Below are 18,241 nucleotides of genomic sequence, written 5' to 3'. Positions count from 1 at the left end.
GCCTGGTAGAGTTATAATATAATACACTGTACATAACTGAGTCCTTAGACGCTGTCCTGTCCTTCCTTGATTTCGCGCACGAGGTTAATTTTATTTGGCATCAATGATACTGTACTGATATCATTGCGGGCCCTTACTTACATTCACTTGCTGTATTGATCATGAAGTTTGCACAATCTCTGGAGCAGCATATAGTCCCGGAATGGAGAGGACAATACCTTGACTACAAGAATGGAAAGAAGAAGATTAAGAAACTTCAAAAGAGAACGAGCGTTCTTCAGGTAGCTAAGGATCAAATTGATCAATCGGGTACTTCGAGTCACCATTTACCTACTCCGAAGTTCAGTTTTAGATCTCCCAGGAGTAAAACCACGGTTTCCGGGTCCCCTCAACCAATCTATTCGTCAACTGAACCTGTCATCAATACACCAGAACAAAGAGGCATCTCCGAGCACCGCGTTACATTTCCAAACGCTTCGGCAGAACCGTTTTCTCTTCCCTCTCCTGCTATTTACCCCGAAACTCTAAACCAATCTTCCATTTCTACCAGAGACTCGCTCAGTACAGACAGTGAGACTGGTGAGGGCACAAATGTTGACACATCTGTCAATATCAATGCCCGTACACCTCTTCTCTCAAAGCAGTCTGCCCCCATTGGTGAGCTGAACCATCGTAAATCGTCAGTCTTTAAATTACTCGACACCCTTAGACGTCAAAACTCTTTGACACAGCTATCTCAGCTACTCTCTCACAGTTCCGAGAACGCTAACATGTCCTTGACCGAATTGGAAGAAATGTCATTGTATGCCAAACAGCAGTTCATCAATTGGGTTGACTCAGAGCTTCGTAAAGTGGATGAATTCTTTCGAGAGCGTGAGCAGGACTCACTAGAGCGCTTTCTTGTACTTCAGGATCAACTGATCCAACTAAACGAGAAAAAAGAGCAGGCTAAGATCCAGATGGATAGAATTCTGGAAGGTACAACCATCAGTAGGCAGCGTCAAAGAGCCGTGTCGGATGTCTCCGATGACTACGATGTTTGTATGGATGATGAAGAAGAGGACGAGAACGACGAGAATACCGCAGCGAGCGATGTACAGGCGATTGCAGTCTCTGAACCTTCAATGCGTTCCAAGAGCTTGGCAACTGCCAATTCCAAGATGAGGATTTTTATCTATTGGGCTCAGAACGAGTTAGGACTTTTCACGAAGTTTGATCTACCCTCATTGCCGACCTTTGACTGGCTCAAAGAGAACGGAAAGGCCGAAAAGCAATATTATGAAGAGGGATACTACGATTCAGATGATTCAGACGATACGGATAACAATTCGTTAGTCAATGATCCCAGATATAATCGTAAAGACTATATGCGCAAGAAGAAAAGGGTTGATAAAGTACACAATGTTTCTTATTTCGCTGCTCGAAGGCAACTTAAACGTGCAGTATACGAGTTTTACCATTCTTTGGAACTTCTCAAGTCGTTTCGGCTAATGAATAGAACGGCCTTCCGTAAGCTTATTAAGAAATACGACAAAACTACCGATGATACACTTCTTCCCACCTATATGAAGACGGTTGACAGTAAATATTTCACCACCTCTGATGTTTTGGATAACTTGATGGTTAAGGCTGAAGAAATGTTTACACAATACTTCGAAAACGGCAACAGAAAGATTGCATTGACCAAGTTAAGAGAGATACAGGCGGAGAAAACTTACTATGCTCCTAATTATTTGAATGGATGGTTACTTGGTATGGCCCTGCCCATATTTGCCTTTACTGTGTTCTATGCATTGGATAGAACTATCGGTGGGGACTTGCCTGAAGGTAAATGGTTGATGCAAATCTGGGCAGGCTTCTTCCTGCTCTGTCTCATGGCTATGCTATTTGGCATTAACTGCTTTGTTTGGGATGAATTTAAAGTTAACTACAAGCTTATTTTTGAGTTTAATCCACGCGACAACTTGAACTTCCGTCAATATCTTGTTTTGCCAACGCTACTATTCTTTATAGGCTCTCTATTAGCCTGGTTTAGCTTTGAGGACTTCTGGCCCGTGGAATTCAATGGACGAGACTGGCCATGGATTTTTCTAATTATCTCCATAGCGATTTTATTCTGTCCATTCGACATCCTCTATCTCAATGCTCGTACCTGGTTTCTTTCCACCGTTTTTAGATTGGTTCTAAGTGGACTGTATCCGGTTGAATTCAGGGACTTTTTTCTTGGTGATATCTTCTGCTCACTCACATACTCGATTTCCAATACTTCGATGTTCTTATGTCTTTATCGCACCCACTGGGACAAATGCTTGGATGGTAGTGGACTAACGAAGTGTGGCTCCTCAGGTTCTAGACTTCTTGGATTTCTTTCGGCCTTGCCAAATATTTGGCGTTTTCTTCAATGCTTCCGTCGTTTTGCCGATACTGGAGATGGTTTCCCTCATTTAGCTAATATGTGCAAGTACCTCATCTCTTGCATGTATTACATGAGCTTGAGTATGTACCGGATAGACACCATTCCTCAGAACCGGTCCCTTCTTATTGTTTTTGGAGGCATTAACGGGCTTGTCAGTGCTGCATGGGATCTTCTAATGGATTGGTCTTTGTTCCAGTTTCATTCCAAGAACTTTTTGCTTCGTGATGAGATTACATACAAGCGTAAATGGGTTTATTACAGCGCCATGATTACAGACGTAATCTTGAGACATCAGTGGGTTTGCTATGCATTATTTCAGAAGCATATTCAGCAGTCTGCCGTAACAGGATTTGGTGTGGCACTCGCAGAAGTGATTAGAAGATTCATCTGGATCTTCTTCCGTATGGAAAACGAGCATGCCACTAATGTGCATCTTTTCAGGGCTTCACGAGACGCTCCTCTTCCCTTTCCTACCAGTCGTAAAAGAAGAAGAAGAGCAGTAAAATCGCGTGTAATGCAACAATTCCACGTGTCTGATGAAGAGGCTCAATACGCATCTACTGCTACTGGCATCACAACTGGATTTGTTCCTGCTCCTCAACCTGCTCATACCGCGGAAGGATTGAGAACCAGAGGCCAGGAACCCTCTTTGGCCCCATTGTCAGAAGAAGGTTCCACTAGAAACACGGAAGCAACTACCAATTACTGGGGTACTTTATCTAAAGTGCTCAAGATGGCACATATAAAGGACTTTCAGAGAAGAAAGCCTCGTTCTGTTAGTGATATAGCAGCAGAAGAAGCACGTGCCGCAGCAGGTGGTACGTCACACGATCCTGACGGCGATGACTCCGATAATGGAGGGGCAGACACAGATGAAGACATTGCGGAAGATGAATACAGAAGATAGGTGAAGCATTATTATATTATATTATATTATATTTATTTATCTATTATTCAGGCAGCTTGCTGCACCTTGGCATAATTTGGAGGTCTGAGCTTCCTACTAAGGGCCTTGGCTGCCCAAATAGGAACCAAAGAGATCGCCAAGATGGTAATAGACTGCCAGACGAACGAAGCAGATGCAACATAACTCAAATCGAAGTAGTCGGACAAAAACGGCACAGAACCTATGTACAATCCTAACGTGACTAGTTCAGTCCACACCATGGTTTTATTCCATGTATGGACCTCGAATGCCACCATAATTAACTCATTGATAATTAGAGCAGTGTAACTAATAGCCACCATAGACGTGAACAGCACTTCGTCAAGGCCAACAAATAACTGCGACAATCCTTGCATGACTATGCCCTGGTAAAAGGAGACAGCAACCCATACAAAAAATGTCTTGAACGAAAGTGATTTTCCTTCGGTCAATTCCTCGTAAAGCTCCGGATACAAAGTGACCAAATCCTCGCTGACATCATAATCCAACACTAATGAGAATACAGGCGCCATTGTGTATAAAGTGGCATAACCCACCATGAGCCAGCCTTGGTACAAGGCTAATGGAGCAAAAGAAGAGCAAATGGAGAAGACGGCCTGACACACTGATATTAGAAGACCACGGTGGATCACAAACTGAGCCAATTTGGCACTACGTTTGTAGGAGTTACGGCCGTGCCACATGAGAAGCTTTGTAAGATAAGAAAATTGAGTGACGGAAAAATCGGCAGCCAATGAGGCCTGCTTACCCTCTTTTCCAACTATACCGACACCGACGTTGGCGCTTTGAATCATACTAACGTCATTACCACCATCGCCGATACAGCAAACACGCTTGTTGGTGGCCTCTTTAATCATGGTAGCTACGTCAGCCTTCTGTTGAGGAGTGCAACGACAAGCAATCACGGCAGGTAGTCGGATGACAACTTTGCAAAATTTGTCCCTGTAAAACCTCATATAGATACCCAACGATTCGCCATCGATCAAAAGGCACGCATCGGGGTTCGATTTAAGATATTCCAACTGCTGAATAGCCACATCATGTGCAGCAGAAGTGGACGATGTTATCTTACTCAACTGTGTCACTACATGGACATATTGTCCCCTTGAAATCAACTTTGCACTCACCGCAACACACCGAGCAGTCTCGACTTTGTCACCAGTAAGCATCCAAATTTTAATTCCAGCATTACGAAGTGACTCAATACTGGACTTCACATTCTCCTGAAGTTTATCTTCAACACCAGTCAATCCTTGTAATTCCAAGTCGTGTTCAAGGTACTGAGTCACCACACGAGCCATTTGCTGGTCTCTATCTATCATAGAAGCAGATGCAGACTCAAATTTCTCGTGAAATTCGTCGTAAACAGTCTTTGTAAGCTTCTTGCGGCCAACAACTAGCGTTCTAAGACCTTCACTGGCCATATTACTTGTTTCTTCCTCCAACCAGTCATTTTGCTGAACAATTCTTGACATGACAGTATCGGCACCCTTTTCAAGGAACCAATATTCATCCCTAGCAGTATCATGGACTATAATTCCCATTCGCTTAGTGTCCGAATTGAATGGGAACATCTGGAGAATATCATAATGATACTGTCTGCCAGTGTATGCATGAAGGAGAGTAATGCTATGCCTGTCCCTTTTCGTGAGAGAAAGGCCCACACTCTTAGTAAAGTTCACTATGGCGATCTCATCTGGAGATGAAGCCTGATATTCCACTTTCCCTCCTTCGTATGTTGGGGTCACGTTATGGCACACGGCCAAAGTGACAACGAGATCTCTCACGCGTGCCCCCATATCCCTACGTTTCTTGGCCTTAGTCGGTGCAGTTTCACCCATCTGCTTGACGCATTCAGCAACCAAGTCCATGGTATCGCCAGCATATGAAATAGAACCGAGATGAAGCTTCTTAAGTTCCATATCATTCTGCGTGAGGGTACCAGTTTTATCAGTGAGAAGATACTCGATTCTTCCTAAGTCTTCAGGAATGGTACTTGTTCTCACTATTGTGTCAGGAATCTGCCTATCGTGCTCTATCTGATGCGCATACACGGATTTACCCAAGTCTAAGTTCACTCTCAAGGACACAGGAATAATGGTCGAAAACAAAATAAGAAAGCGCATTATATCCAAGTACCAATCCTTACCAAAGCCGTTGGCGGCAACAAGAGCTACAGAAAGAATGAACACACAAATACACAAGATCTTGGAAATTCGGTTGATCTCCGACTCCAACAATCCAGTTTTAGCACGGGGCGCAGAGGTATTCATGGCCTGCCTGGTATCCCTACCGGTGTAGACAATGCAACCAATGGCAGAACCAGAGGCAAGCACGGTATTGGCCCATGCAGTGTTATCGACAGTCAAACCTACAGCATTAATACCGTAAATCATTTTCCCAAGAAAATCATGAATATGCCTGGAAGGAGGCTCTGCTGTAATTTGAATGCTGTTGAGATCTTCTTCAGATATCGATTGCGTTAATGGGCAGGCTACACGCAACTTCCAGTCCGTTTCACCATCCAATTGGTCTGTCTTGACAAATGATTCACCGCTGGATTCACTAGATTGGACAAGAACCATATCAGCAGGAACCCGAACGTCTTTGTAGAGTTTCACTAGGTCACCACAACGAAGGTCCTTGGATCTAACGGGTCTTGCAGAACCTAAAACTTCATATAACTCGCTGTTCTGCTCATTATCACGACGACGACGCTGTATATCGTCAGATGCCTCTTTGAAAAGAGTGACTGTAAGTACAAACGCTAGTGGAACCACGTAAGAAGACAAATAGCCTATACGTAAGGCAGGAATAGCCTGGGATAATGCCACCAAAAGGAAATAGAGGTTGAAAAAGAACTTGAACTGTTCGTAGAGAGTCATGGGAAGAAATGTAAGTGCATTGTACTTGGCATTCGATATGGCATTTGTCGGAAGCAGCTCTGCGTCCATGTGAGGGTTGATTATTCGATCTTTCAAAGGTGAAGGTAAGTCGTTGCAGTTTTCTGGAAGATGAACACTTGAAGGTCTAGAGGAATGGGGATGAGAAATCTGTATAGAAGATTTGGATCTAGACGATCCTGGAGGTATCCCCAAAAAGTCCTTCAGAGAAAAGAGAAGCCCTGAAGTGCCTGCAGCCGAACGTAGCCGTCTGCCATCTCTAGCTGCCTCAACGTCTCCTAAAAGGGATGAAGTTTGATCATTACGATATGAAGAAGACATATTTCGAGCCTTATAATTTAAGCCGTGAAGAGAGTAAGCCTCGTTGGTATCGCTATCCGTCTCGTTGTCGATGTCGTTGTCGTTGTCGTCGATGCGAAATTTGCTGTGATTTGCTGAAATGGAATTGACTACTGTAGAGCTCTGGCGAGAGTGATCAAGAAATGGGTTTGCGTCTATATTCTGTAGGGCGACATTCAATGTGTTTTCAAAATCCCGGTCCAAGTTGAACCGGTTCGAACTCGAGGTAGTGTCGTTAGGACTAATATTGACGCTGGTACTACTGGATGTCGAAGTGCTGGCAACGTTGGAGGAATGTAAGCGAGATTGTAAATCTGATTTTGATTTTGCTTTGGGTTTGCTGAACTCTGGTGCTGACATGGACACGTTGGCTATAGAGAAAGATAGTATCAGCCAGGGAAAGGAAGGTGGAACATGGAACGCGGCTTAACGTATAGATCTGCTGAGCCACGTATAATCATTCCTACTGCGCCACGTTCCATCAAGCTGCGCCAAATTTCATGAAATGTTCTCTAATTAGAATATATAATATATACTTTAAACTCTACAGTTGGATATTTCAAACACCAATATATCAGTTGCTCCTTGCTCTTTCAATAGATCCAAAATGTTTGCCATATCCTTTCTCTGAATCATACTAGAAACAGCCACCCAATTATCCTCATCTAAAGGAGAAACGGTTGCAGCACGTCTACCCGGTGTGACCTTGAGAAGCACAGGAAGTTTATCTCTTGGTGCATTATAATTGCATAGAACGTATTTTTGGGCAGCCAACAAACCCTCCATTCTAGACTTGATCAACTTGACCAATTGTGGGTGAGATGGATGACGCGACACAATCAAGTGGGCCGAAGTGGAAAGAACCGTTTCGATAGCCTGTAAGCCAGCTGCTTTCATGGTTTCTCCGCTTTCCACCAAGTCCACAATGGCATCACCAACACCTAAAGCGCACGAGGCTTCCACGGATCCTCCCACATACTTGATCTTGGTCTTGAGAACTTCGCCCGGTTTGATCTTTTCCAATCTCTCAAAATACTGTCTAGTCAAATTGGTGAAGGTGGAAACGATAGTTTTGCCAATTAGCTGTTCTGGCTTTGTATAAGGACCGTTACGGGGAACTTGTATCTGCAACTTGCAGTTACCAAAGTGTAAATCCAATCCCATATCAACATCAACATTACTCTCATGGACCTGGTCATAGCCAGTGATACCAATATCACAGCGTCCTTCACCCACAAACGTGGGGATGTCAGCAGCTGGCAAAAAGATGAGTGCAATAGGTAGATTCAGACAGATGGCTATGTCCAATCTGTTGGATCTATGGAATTGAATATCTGCACCTTTCAAGAGGCTGAGGCATTTTTCATAAAGACGGCCCTTTTTAGGCACTGCAAACATCAATCTGTCTGGCAAATAGTTGACTAAATCCATGGTTAAGGCTCTAAAGAATAACTCTACTAATCCCTATTATGATGAGTTACTTCGCTGAGTCATGAGAAACTAAAATTTTTTATATCTTTGTGAGAGACCCGTCCAAGTACATCCGTACACCTGACAATAGAACGATAGCTTCGAGTTGATTGCGGATGGAAGTCGGAGTAGCTATCAGAGGATGAAGGGGAGAGGAATTCATTGATGGGGTTCAAAGAGGTCACAACAAGGTTTTTAAGCGCATGATTTTTGTATTTGTCGATGGAGGCGAAGTACTTTTGTAGTGAGTTTTCAGCGACCCTAATGATGGAGGTGTAGTAGTAGCAGGAGACGTAGAGGACAGTAAGAGGCAAATCTAAGGATTCAGATTCAGCCTCCATCAGATCTGTTTTCATGTTATTTTCTTCGTTCTTGGGTTGATGCTTTTGGAACATAGTACTCAGCTTAGGCACTTCAACATCGGTATTCAAATGTAATTCCTTAACCAGAACCAAATTAATCAGCTCTTTTCGATTCGTCTGGAGTTTATCAAGCTCTTTTAGTATATTTGTTATTTCTTCTTGGTCCATATTTAACCGTTAAGTGTTAGCGCCAAGTTCTTCTACTAGTATTTTTGGTCCTTTTACGTTCGCTCGAGGATTGTTTCCCAATTAGGAAATTTAGGATCAGTTATCGACCAGGGATTATGACAACGACATGAAAGATCAGCAGTCGAGTAAGCCAGAACCTGTAAGTCAGGAATTCAACTTTATCACTACACATCAAGATCAATGCGTTCTGTTTCAAGGGCCATTACTTTTCCTGGCTTCCGTGCGGCTTCCGTGCGGTCACCGGGTCCACGGGTCCACCGCGTCCACCGGGTTCACCGGGTCTACCGGGTCCACAATCATCCCGTTACCGGAATACAGCCTTACTTCCGCCTATACTCATAATCATCGTCGCTTCTACACTTCCCGCTGCTTATCCATCACTATATATACCAACCAAAACATGTCGTTTTTAAGATTAGCATCCAGACACTCTCTTCAATTGAACAGACAACTAGCTCTTAACTCTGTCTCTATTTTCAGAATGGGTCTATCATCTAAGGTGGCTCCTGTCGTTTCTACTAAAGCTCCTCCTGCCGCAGCTTCCTACTCTCACGCTATTAAGGCCAATGGCTTCGTCTACGTATCTGGTCAAATTCCTTATACTCCAGATGGAAAAGCTGTCAAAGGAAGTTTCTCTGCACAATCTGAGCAGGTCATAAAGAATTGCATAGGTATCGTTGAAGATGCCAATTCATCTTTAGAAAACATTGTTAAGTGCAACATCTTCTTGACTGATATTTCCAAGTTTGGCGAATTCAACAAGGTTTACTCAAAGTACTTTAATAGTCATAAACCCGCTAGATCTTGCGTTGCTGTCAAGGACTTGCCTTTGGGATGTCCTTTAGAGATGGAGGTCATTGCTGTTGAGAAATGATCAATGGATAACTAAACTATTTAATAAGTAACCAATAAATAAGTCCTTCGCTCAAAAGGGAAATTCATTTGCTCCTACGGTTCCTCTTCATTTGCTCCTACAGTCCCTCTTCATTTGCCCCGTGGTCCCGTCCTTCCTTACTTGCCCACTATCGCGAACTTATCAATCTATTCACCCTCTCCCTCCATCTACGTCTCCCGACTCTCCTACGTCTCCTCGCGGCTGTGCTAACCCTCGATACTCGGTGTGAAAATAAAAAATTTTCGCAGTCCCAGGGAACTGAAAAATTTTTTCGCACCTTTCAATAAAAGTTGCCTCATTTCTCACCTGGACGTTCGTTCCAGCTTCACTTCTACAGTTGGATAGCAATAGATACAAGTTTAAGATGGCTCAGAGAATCACTCTTAGAAGAAGAAACCCATACAATACCAAATCTAACCAGATTAAGGTTGTCAAGACCCCTGGTGGAAGATTGATCGCTCACCACATCAAGAAGGTGGCCTCAAGACCAAAGTGTGGTGATTGTGGTACTCCATTGCCAGGTATCGCTCAGTTGAGACCAAGACAATATGCATCTATTTCCAAAACTCACAAGACTGTTTCCAGAGCCTACGGTGGTTCTAGATGTGCCAACTGTGTCAAAGAGAGAATCATCAGAGCTTTCTTGATCGAGGAGCAGAAGATTGTCAAGAAGGTGTTGAAGGATCAGGCTTCCAAGGATAAGAAGAACTGAGCTACCAAGTGTTTATTTTGTAGTTCTTATTAATAATAGATGATTCTGTTCACATTAACATGAGTATTTATTTATGTAGTAAAGGATAGTTGCTTTGTATGCTACTTGATCTCCACACTTCAACAGGTTAGCCAGATCTATATTCAACGGGCTCAGTGGCTCTGGATTTGTAAGAAGCACTATAATAGCCATGATCGAGCTTTCTAGAGTCCATGCCGGTGACCACTTACGTTGAAGGATGTCCAAGCAGATCTCTCCTGTCTTGAAGTTAATGTTAGGATGAGGCATTTTGAAGCATCTCCTAGTAGATCCTTTTTCTCTCGTCTGTGCTATTGACTGCTCCGTTAGCGTCACAAACTTGATCTCGGGTGGTTCCAATGGATAATTAATTGGAACATTAATCTGTAAATCCCATAATGTGTTTTCATACGGCGAAGACTCCGGTCCTCGAATCGTGGCTCTCCATTGAAGTAAGTTTGAACTCGACTCTGGTTCCAAAGCTATAATGTTCTCGTTGGATGCAATTCCCTTCTGTACTGTATGACACTCCTTCAGAAGACGCTTTTCAGTGGCATTCATCCTGATGAGTAATGAAAAATGGGTGCGACAAACAAGAAAGACTTAGACTTAATTAAATATAAAGCACTACATTGTCTACTTATATATCATCCATAGCCACATCTGGATCATCATGTGGTGCTCCCTGTTCTCTGTGTTCTCTCTGCGGTCTTGCCTGCCTGTGTTCAGACTGCCTTTGCTGAAATAGCTCAGCCTCCATGGGTGCTCGTGGTATGGCAATCTCTCTCTGAACTCCTCCAACAATTCGTGTCTCGTATTGTGCACGTGAAGGTCTTTGTCGACGCTGTCGTTCATATATTCGGACTTCCGGTGCCGGTGGTGGTGTTACGGATGCTGCTGATGCTGCTGCTGCTGCTGCTGTTGCTGCAGCTGTTGCCGCTAGTTGCGTTGCTGTCGACTGCACTGGTAGTCCTCTTGCTGGAGTAGCGGTTCCAGGTGTCTGTGGCTGTGGAGCCCCTTGCCTAGCTGGTTGGGCAGGACGACGCGGTTGTAGTTGCAATGGATGATTCTGCAAAATCTGAAAAAATCTTTGGATCCTTGGAACGTGAACTGCCGGTAACCTCGTAAAAACACACTTGGCAAACAGCTCCAAATGCTGTCGAGGAATCCGCATCCCATGATAATCATTGATAAATCTATCAAGTGTATCCACAAAGACTCTAAGTCTCTGCCTTTGCAATGGATCTGCATTAAGCACAGTATCATCCACATTCTGAACACCTTCTGTCACAGATGTAATGATATCGAGCAATTCATTGATTTCTCTTTCTGGATCTTGAGGAGTCTCAATCAATTGTGTCAAGTATGCTCTCAACTGGTTCACCCCTTCTCCCGAGAAAACGCAAAAAATCGATTTTTGGTGAGGATTAAACTCCTGCGGTGGCTCTCGACAAAACTGTGTAATATCATGCCTTAAAAACTGTGCTACACCCGTTAGACTGATGTGCGTAAGCTTTGGAAATGCCTTAAGAAGTCTGTAGATCGGGTAGAGGGTAAGATTCATGCAGTAACTAAGATGCACTCTTTCTAGATTATCCTCATGTGCACGTGAGTTTTCAGCCAACGCCAAGATACCTTCATCTGTGATTTGAGAGCACTTAACTAATCCTATACGTTTCAACTTCGGTAGTTGAGCCAATTCAAAGACTGTAGCATTCGTGAGCTGTGTGCAGCATGCTAAATCAATGTATTGCAATCTATAACAGCATTTGATCAGCTCACGAGCACCAAAGTCGGTGATGTTGCTGCAATGACCTAAATGAACGTAGTGCAAGTTCTTCCCGAGCGTGGCAATGGCTCTGAGAGATCGATCTGTAATAGCGATGCATTTGGAAAGCACCACGTTTCTGAGTCTCGGTGCCAATGCCACAAACTTCTCCACGGCACTGTCCGTGATATTAGAACACTGCGTAAAATCAAGAATTCTCAACTTATCAAGGCAAAGCTCTGAGCCATCTACAGAATCAAAGCAAACTCCTGTCACGTTCTCATTCTTAGAGATCTTGAACTCTTTGAGGTACTCGAGCGACGCAAACATCTCGTGCATAGCCGTATTGGTGATTTTATCGCATCCATGCAAATCAATTTCCACCAAATTGGGACAGTTAATAACAAGTTCGTGCAAAACCTCGTCATCAACACCGGGACAGTCGCTCAACTTGACTCTTTTAAGAAGAGGACAGCAATGGATCACGTCCAAAACGGCATGTTTGGACACTTTAAATAAACCAGGAGCATACAATCCTTGTAACCTCTTACAATTTGTGGCTAGTTGCTCGTATATATCATCCTGAATATCTCTAACTCCTGTAAGGTCGATAGATTGCAATCGTGTGCACCCATGTAATAAGGATGCTACTGCCTTGGAGCCTATGTGTGTGCAATTTACCAACGTGATTCGTTCTAGGTTCTCGCAACCCGTGAACAAATTTAAATATGCATCCGTGACCAAATTTGGAACCAACGATAAGTTCAGTCGCTTAATGTACTGCCTATAATCCCAGTAAGTTTTATCACGTTGTAATTTCATGACAGCGCCAAGTTTGTTGAGCACTGACTCGTTGGATATACCGGGTCGGAACCAAATCAGTTCCACAATCAACTCAGCCCAGTATTTGCATGTGAGAGTGATGTTTATTGAATCACTCTTCGAGTGCATGTAGCTGAATATCAGGCATAACACCTCAGGAGGAAGCATTGCTATGGGCTTCCCGTACGCATGGGCATACGTAGACGATAGTCCAGTCGATGCATCAGCATAGTTGATGGTCCCTGTGTGCTTAAATCTTCTTTCTATACGAGCCTGAGCTCTTAACAAGAGTTGTCGTCCCGTCTCGCGCTCGTGGTCTGTGTCTTGTTCTGTGTCCTGTTCTGTATCCTGCTCTGTTTCTTGTATGTAGTCGCCATCATCCGAGGATGCTGAGGCCGATGCTGAAACCGATGCCGATGCCGATGCTGATGCTGATGCTGATGCTGAAACTGAGACTGAAACGGACGCGGACGCGGACGCTGGATTCGCTGTAACACTCGTATTGCCTATATTGCCCGTATTACTCATAGTACCCTCCGTATTACCAGAAACTTCAAAGCCTCTGCCAAGAGAGGCTACTGGCCTTACGGTATAATTCCGGCTCATGATAAAATGGCTAACTTACTTAGCAGTGAAACAATTGATCGACGATTTGATTTGATCAATGGCTTTTGTATGGTTATTTGACACGTCTAGTTGATGGCTCGTATTTGCCTGCTTCGGGGCGAATATATAGGGTTTAGTAACGATTCGGTTCAAGCTGTCAACTTTTATAATAGTTCAAAAGTTCTTAAAACTAAACAACAGAGCATAAGTTCACTCTTTTAGTGTTATCGTTGTATACCTCGATAACGCCTAATCGATAGTTTGATAGGTTTTTAACAAGGGACATCGAAAAGAAATATAAGGAAAAAATATTTGAAGGTCCCCGCCTTCAGATGGCATCCGTGCACCGGACAGACGTAAACGGTCTTCTCTACAGGATCTTTTGTGGTACATCACGCTACTCAGCCGTATGCATTCATTCATTATTCTATTATATTATACAGTCCCATGTTATGGCCCAGTCCGGCTTTGACAGTTTTGCGGCACAGCCCTGCTAGTTTAATCGTCGCACGGCATCTTTTCTAGTACTTGCAATGCTCTTAAAGCGTCAGCTTCAAACTGCTTCTTCATCTCTGCAGTTTTCTGCCTAATAACTATCGCTGCCTGTTCCGCACGATGCTCTAACCACTCTTTTATAGTCATTCCTAACTCTTCCGGTGGCATTTCACCTATAAAATCCGTCAATCCTCCATCCATATCCTCACTGAGAACTCTGTATTCAGAACTCAGTAGCTGCTTTAGACACACTGCCGCTTCTTCTAGATCCTGACAGTACTTTGGGGTATCCTTTATATTAATTGGCTCCCAGGAACTTGTCGTAGATGTGGCAGCGGTGGATGGAGACGACGAATGAGACACAGAGGAAGACGCAGCATCTGGCTTCTCTCCCTCGCTTTTCTTCTCCTCAAATTCTCCCATACTCATCTTCAACTTCTTCTTCAAATCCATAGAAGGTCGTGTCCGTGGTGACAAACTAGACCGTTTCTTTGTCCCTTTACCATATGGAGTACTTTGATTTTTGGTCAATTCTGCCAACAGTTCGTCTGCGTTATCACTATGTTCATCGACTTCATCCACAACAGTGCTCACATAATCATCGAAAGTATTAACTGCCTTCGGTGTTGCTACAGGCGAAGATCTTAGTTTGGCATCACCGAATTCGTCTGAGGGTGGCACGTTTTCAAGTAGAATGTCTGAGTCCACGTCCGTCAATGTCTGCACCTTCTGCAGAGCTTCCTTCATCTGTTCATTGTCTTGCAATGCCTGTTCCGTCTTCTGCTCCTCGATCTGTTCATTGTCTTGCAATGGCTGTTCTGTCGTCTGCTCCTCAATCGGTTCATTGTCTTGCAATGGCTGTTCCGTCTTCTGCTCCTCGTTCATTTTGATATCAGTCTCCTTTAGCTGTCTCTTCTTCACCTTTAGGTGATTTATTTTCTCGCTGGTAAAAGAAAGAGGATCATCGGATGGAATTACAGATCCATCATTCATCTTTCTAGCCTGTCTATGCATTCTTAACATTGAATCATTCTCGAAGTGCCGCTTTACCGGCAAAATGGAGCTCGATGAATCATCAACTGCCGGAGATGTCTCTCTTTTGATGTAAATAGGAGGAAAAGCAACTGCAGGACTAGCTGCAGGTGACTCTAACTTCTCCTCCTTTACTTTAATTGACTTTTTGGAAGGCTGCTCTTGAAGATTTCCACTCGACCTCTCCAAAACAATAGGTGTTCTCAAAGGAGCTAAAACTTTCTCCTGGGGAGTGTCGTTATCAAGCTTTTCCTTCGGTATCTCCTTAATCGTCACTGCAGCCTCCTTCTCTCCTCCTTTTCTCCCCTTCTTTCTCTTTTTATGCTTCTTCTCCTTTTCCTTCTTCTCCTTGTGCTTACGCTTATGCTTATGCTTCTTCTTCTTGTCTCCATCAGACTCTGCCTCTCGTCCATGTATCGCTATCATTTGCTTTATAACTTCCTGCCGAACTTCTTCCTTAATGGCTTCAACTAGATCACGAGTTGAGTCCGGCTTTCTCAATACCAGCTGCTTCTCCTCGTTAACATTCGCGTCGCCATAATCATTGTAGTCAGTAATGTCATCCATCGGCTCTTCTATAGCCTCCGGAGCAGCACTTTCTTCCACCTCCTCAAGTTCCTTGGGAATCTCAACTCCTTTACTTTCCTTTAGAGTACTTGTATTATCCCTGGATCGGTGAAAGAAAGTGGAGGGTCCACTTACAGATGGCTCAATGTAGAAATCGCTGAGCTCATTGAGAGAAGAGGCAGGAATATTGACAGGCTCGCTGGGAAGAATATTTCTGTCGTCTGATTCGTCAAGATATCCCTCATCAGGAATTTCTTCATACGCAAGACCATGTTCATCAACTTTTAATGGACGAGAGGTATCATTTGCGTAGGAAGGCTTGTTGTTCACATCCATATCAGGCATATCATCCTGTAGATCTATTTCTGGACCAACAATCTCTCGTTTCTTGCTCCTCAATGACATCCTATACAGAGAACTATTCCTGCAGTCGCTTGCCTCCTTTTTTTCTTTATAGTGGAAAACATAACACCCCAAACATCTCGCTTTATGTTCTTCTATCACGCTATCTCCCTCTTCCCATCCTTCCAAACTCACACCACAGTATAAGCACGTCACTGCATCATCTCCCTTATCGTATCCCAAATAGTAGAATCCGTTCGCAGCCAATTCTTCGGCACCGGGAAATCCCTTCTTTTTCTTATAGGGCCAGCCTATGAACGTTTTAATTCTTATTTCTGCAGAATTCATTGGATCTTGGAACAAATCATCCCGCTCCCAGTGAAAATCTGTCGTATGTTCGCATTCAAATCTGGCACCAAGCAATCTTGCGTTGGGACAGTTCGGAGAACTCTCTAGATGACGTATTATAGGAGGCTTTCTTTGTATTCCATCATCCATATCTAATTGTTGATCAAGTAATCCCATCCAATCATGTTCCTTTTTCTTGCAATAAAAACACGTCACGCCATCCTGATGGCTATAAGTCGGATCATAGTAAAAACCATCAGCCGCCATCTCTTCTGGTGTTAGAGTTTCGCTGTGGGGCCATTTCATTAAAATCCCATTCATCATAAACGGCTCAAATGAGGTCTCTCGCCCTTTGATGGTTGACAAATTGACCCGTGCATTAAGCTTTGTTCGTGTTTTACGGGGCACCATTAGGGGGGGGGGGGGGGGGGGGGGTAATAAAAAAGGATTGAAAGTTGTAAAGAGATGATAGATGGAAACGGGGAACAAAGAACAAGAAGCCGATTAATATCGAATCCTGTTTACAAACGCGTAAGCCAATTTGTGGCGAAGCAAGAAATTCAAGATCTACAAAACGGAAATCCTATTTTTCACTGTGGCTCAGTATTATATGTACGTATCTTTTAGTTACTCTTCGTCCTCTCCGTCATCCTCATTTTCCTCCTCATCCTCATCTGCTTCATCCAACCAAACCAAAAATGGCTTAGCGGCCTTTCTGACCTTTTTCGAAACATCCTTAGGAACATATTTCTTGGTGACATGAGTACCCCATTCTCTAATAACCTCCTCAGACACTAGGTCATTTTGATAGAGTTGCATGAGAATTCTCGGAATTTGCGGCACCAAATCCATGTGCTCAGTACCAATCATCCTCTCTATTCCACCAAGAAAAGATTTCTCGTGCTTAGGTGTAGTCAACACCTTGCTGAACATACCCTTATGCTGATCAATCTCCTCAAGAACCTCTTCGTCCAATAGACACTGTGCCAACACCTCAATAGTTTTCCTATCGTTCACAATATCCATATCCTGTGCTTTTTTGAAGATGGCCACATCTGAAGGTAGCTCATCCTGACTGAGGATCCATTCTCCAAACTCCTCATATTTTTCTGTTTCATCTTTCAACGTCATTGCATTCAATTCACGTGCTCTAGCCTCAATGGCCTCTTCTGACATATCGACGGCCCATTCATCGTCCTTAACTTCGACCTTTTGCGAAGGTGGCGCCTCCGTATTTGCCAATCTTGAGCCTGCAACAGCCTCTGCAGTAAATCCAGCCCCGCTAGCTCCAGGAGAACCGTCGCTCTTTTGTTCAGAGGCAATATCTGAGATGGATTTACCTCCTCCAACGACGTTGGCAGAAGCAGTGGCAGCCTGCTTCTTCTTAGAACCTTTCTGACTGCTTTTAGGTGGATTTTTCAAAATATATGTAACCAATTTCAATCGTGGATCGACCTCCGTCACCTTACCACATGCCTTGCAATCTTTCTTCAAATGTCCGTCTCTTGTAACGTTCAAAGAGGTCTCTGGGTTCTTACAAGATGGACAAAGCACAAACTTGCTGATAAATCCATCCAAAACATCCTGTAATTTGTTAGCATCGTGAACACCATTGATTAAATATCTCTCCTGATTCTCGTTCATGGCTGTTTGTGCACCTAATTCAAATCCAAAGAACTTAATTACGTATGCAGTGGGTCTATTCAAAGCACGAGCCACTTCCACTGCGTTCAACACATTGGTCTTAATACCGTTACCTCTACCCTCGATCTTGGCCTGGATCGGAGGCATCTTGTACCGGTAGAATGGATCATGATTATCTCTGCAAATGTTGATCAGTGACATGACGTGTGTCTGTTTGAGCGATGGTTACTGAATAACTCAAGTGTCTACTCCTGTTCATTTCATAGTGAAGAAGAAAAAAATTTTCAGCCCTAATCAGATATTTGTTCGCACACGCCGCGGGCTTCATCTATCTTGATCTCAAGTTAAATGAATATATATAGTAGTA

The 18,241-nt window shown here is 43.6% G+C and overlaps 8 protein-coding genes across 8 annotated transcripts; 3 read left to right on the top strand and 5 right to left on the bottom strand.

Annotated features, from left to right (window-relative positions):
* Positions 1–161: 161 nt before the first annotated feature.
* Positions 162–3,323, top strand: FOA43_002889 (uncharacterized protein; the record flags this gene model as incomplete). The annotated part of the gene is made up of 1 exon (XM_038923171.1): positions 162–3,323. One exon carries the CDS (start codon positions 162–164, stop codon positions 3,321–3,323), a length of 3,162 nt encoding a protein of 1,053 aa, XP_038779099.1.
* A 47-nt stretch (positions 3,324–3,370) lies between these two features.
* Positions 3,371–7,086, bottom strand: NEO1 (Putative aminophospholipid-translocase; the record flags this gene model as incomplete). Its single annotated transcript, XM_038923170.1, has 2 exons — positions 3,371–6,918; positions 7,080–7,086. 2 exons carry the CDS (start codon positions 7,084–7,086, stop codon positions 3,371–3,373), a joined length of 3,555 nt encoding a protein of 1,184 aa, XP_038779098.1.
* Positions 7,087–7,141: 55 nt separating this feature from the next.
* Positions 7,142–8,035, bottom strand: HIS1 (ATP phosphoribosyltransferase (ATP-PRTase) (ATP-PRT); the record flags this gene model as incomplete). Its single annotated transcript, XM_038923169.1, has 1 exon — positions 7,142–8,035. The coding sequence occupies one exon, from the start codon at positions 8,033–8,035 to the stop codon at positions 7,142–7,144; it is 894 nt and encodes a 297-aa protein (XP_038779097.1).
* Positions 8,036–9,025: 990 nt separating this feature from the next.
* FOA43_002886 (uncharacterized protein) lies at positions 9,026–9,499 on the top strand (the record flags this gene model as incomplete). Its single annotated transcript, XM_038923168.1, has 1 exon — positions 9,026–9,499. One exon carries the CDS (start codon positions 9,026–9,028, stop codon positions 9,497–9,499), a length of 474 nt encoding a protein of 157 aa, XP_038779096.1.
* Positions 9,500–9,884: 385 nt separating this feature from the next.
* RPL34A (60S ribosomal protein L34A) lies at positions 9,885–10,232 on the top strand (the record flags this gene model as incomplete). The annotated part of the gene is made up of 1 exon (XM_038923167.1): positions 9,885–10,232. The coding sequence occupies one exon, from the start codon at positions 9,885–9,887 to the stop codon at positions 10,230–10,232; it is 348 nt and encodes a 115-aa protein (XP_038779095.1).
* Positions 10,233–10,890: 658 nt separating this feature from the next.
* Positions 10,891–13,446, bottom strand: GRR1 (SCF ubiquitin ligase complex subunit; the record flags this gene model as incomplete). Its single annotated transcript, XM_038923166.1, has 1 exon — positions 10,891–13,446. The coding sequence occupies one exon, from the start codon at positions 13,444–13,446 to the stop codon at positions 10,891–10,893; it is 2,556 nt and encodes an 851-aa protein (XP_038779094.1).
* A 498-nt stretch (positions 13,447–13,944) lies between these two features.
* Positions 13,945–16,641, bottom strand: FOA43_002883 (uncharacterized protein; the record flags this gene model as incomplete). Its single annotated transcript, XM_038923165.1, has 1 exon — positions 13,945–16,641. The coding sequence occupies one exon, from the start codon at positions 16,639–16,641 to the stop codon at positions 13,945–13,947; it is 2,697 nt and encodes an 898-aa protein (XP_038779093.1).
* A 216-nt stretch (positions 16,642–16,857) lies between these two features.
* FOA43_002882 (uncharacterized protein) lies at positions 16,858–18,075 on the bottom strand (the record flags this gene model as incomplete). The annotated part of the gene is made up of 1 exon (XM_038923164.1): positions 16,858–18,075. The coding sequence occupies one exon, from the start codon at positions 18,073–18,075 to the stop codon at positions 16,858–16,860; it is 1,218 nt and encodes a 405-aa protein (XP_038779092.1).
* Between the last annotated feature and the right edge of the window lie 166 nt (positions 18,076–18,241).

Source organism: Brettanomyces nanus, chromosome 3 (assembly GCF_011074865.1).
Source record: "Brettanomyces nanus chromosome 3, complete sequence".
Taxonomy (NCBI): domain Eukaryota; kingdom Fungi; phylum Ascomycota; class Pichiomycetes; order Pichiales; family Pichiaceae; genus Brettanomyces; species Brettanomyces nanus.
This window is presented reverse-complemented; position numbering and strand designations above follow the sequence as displayed.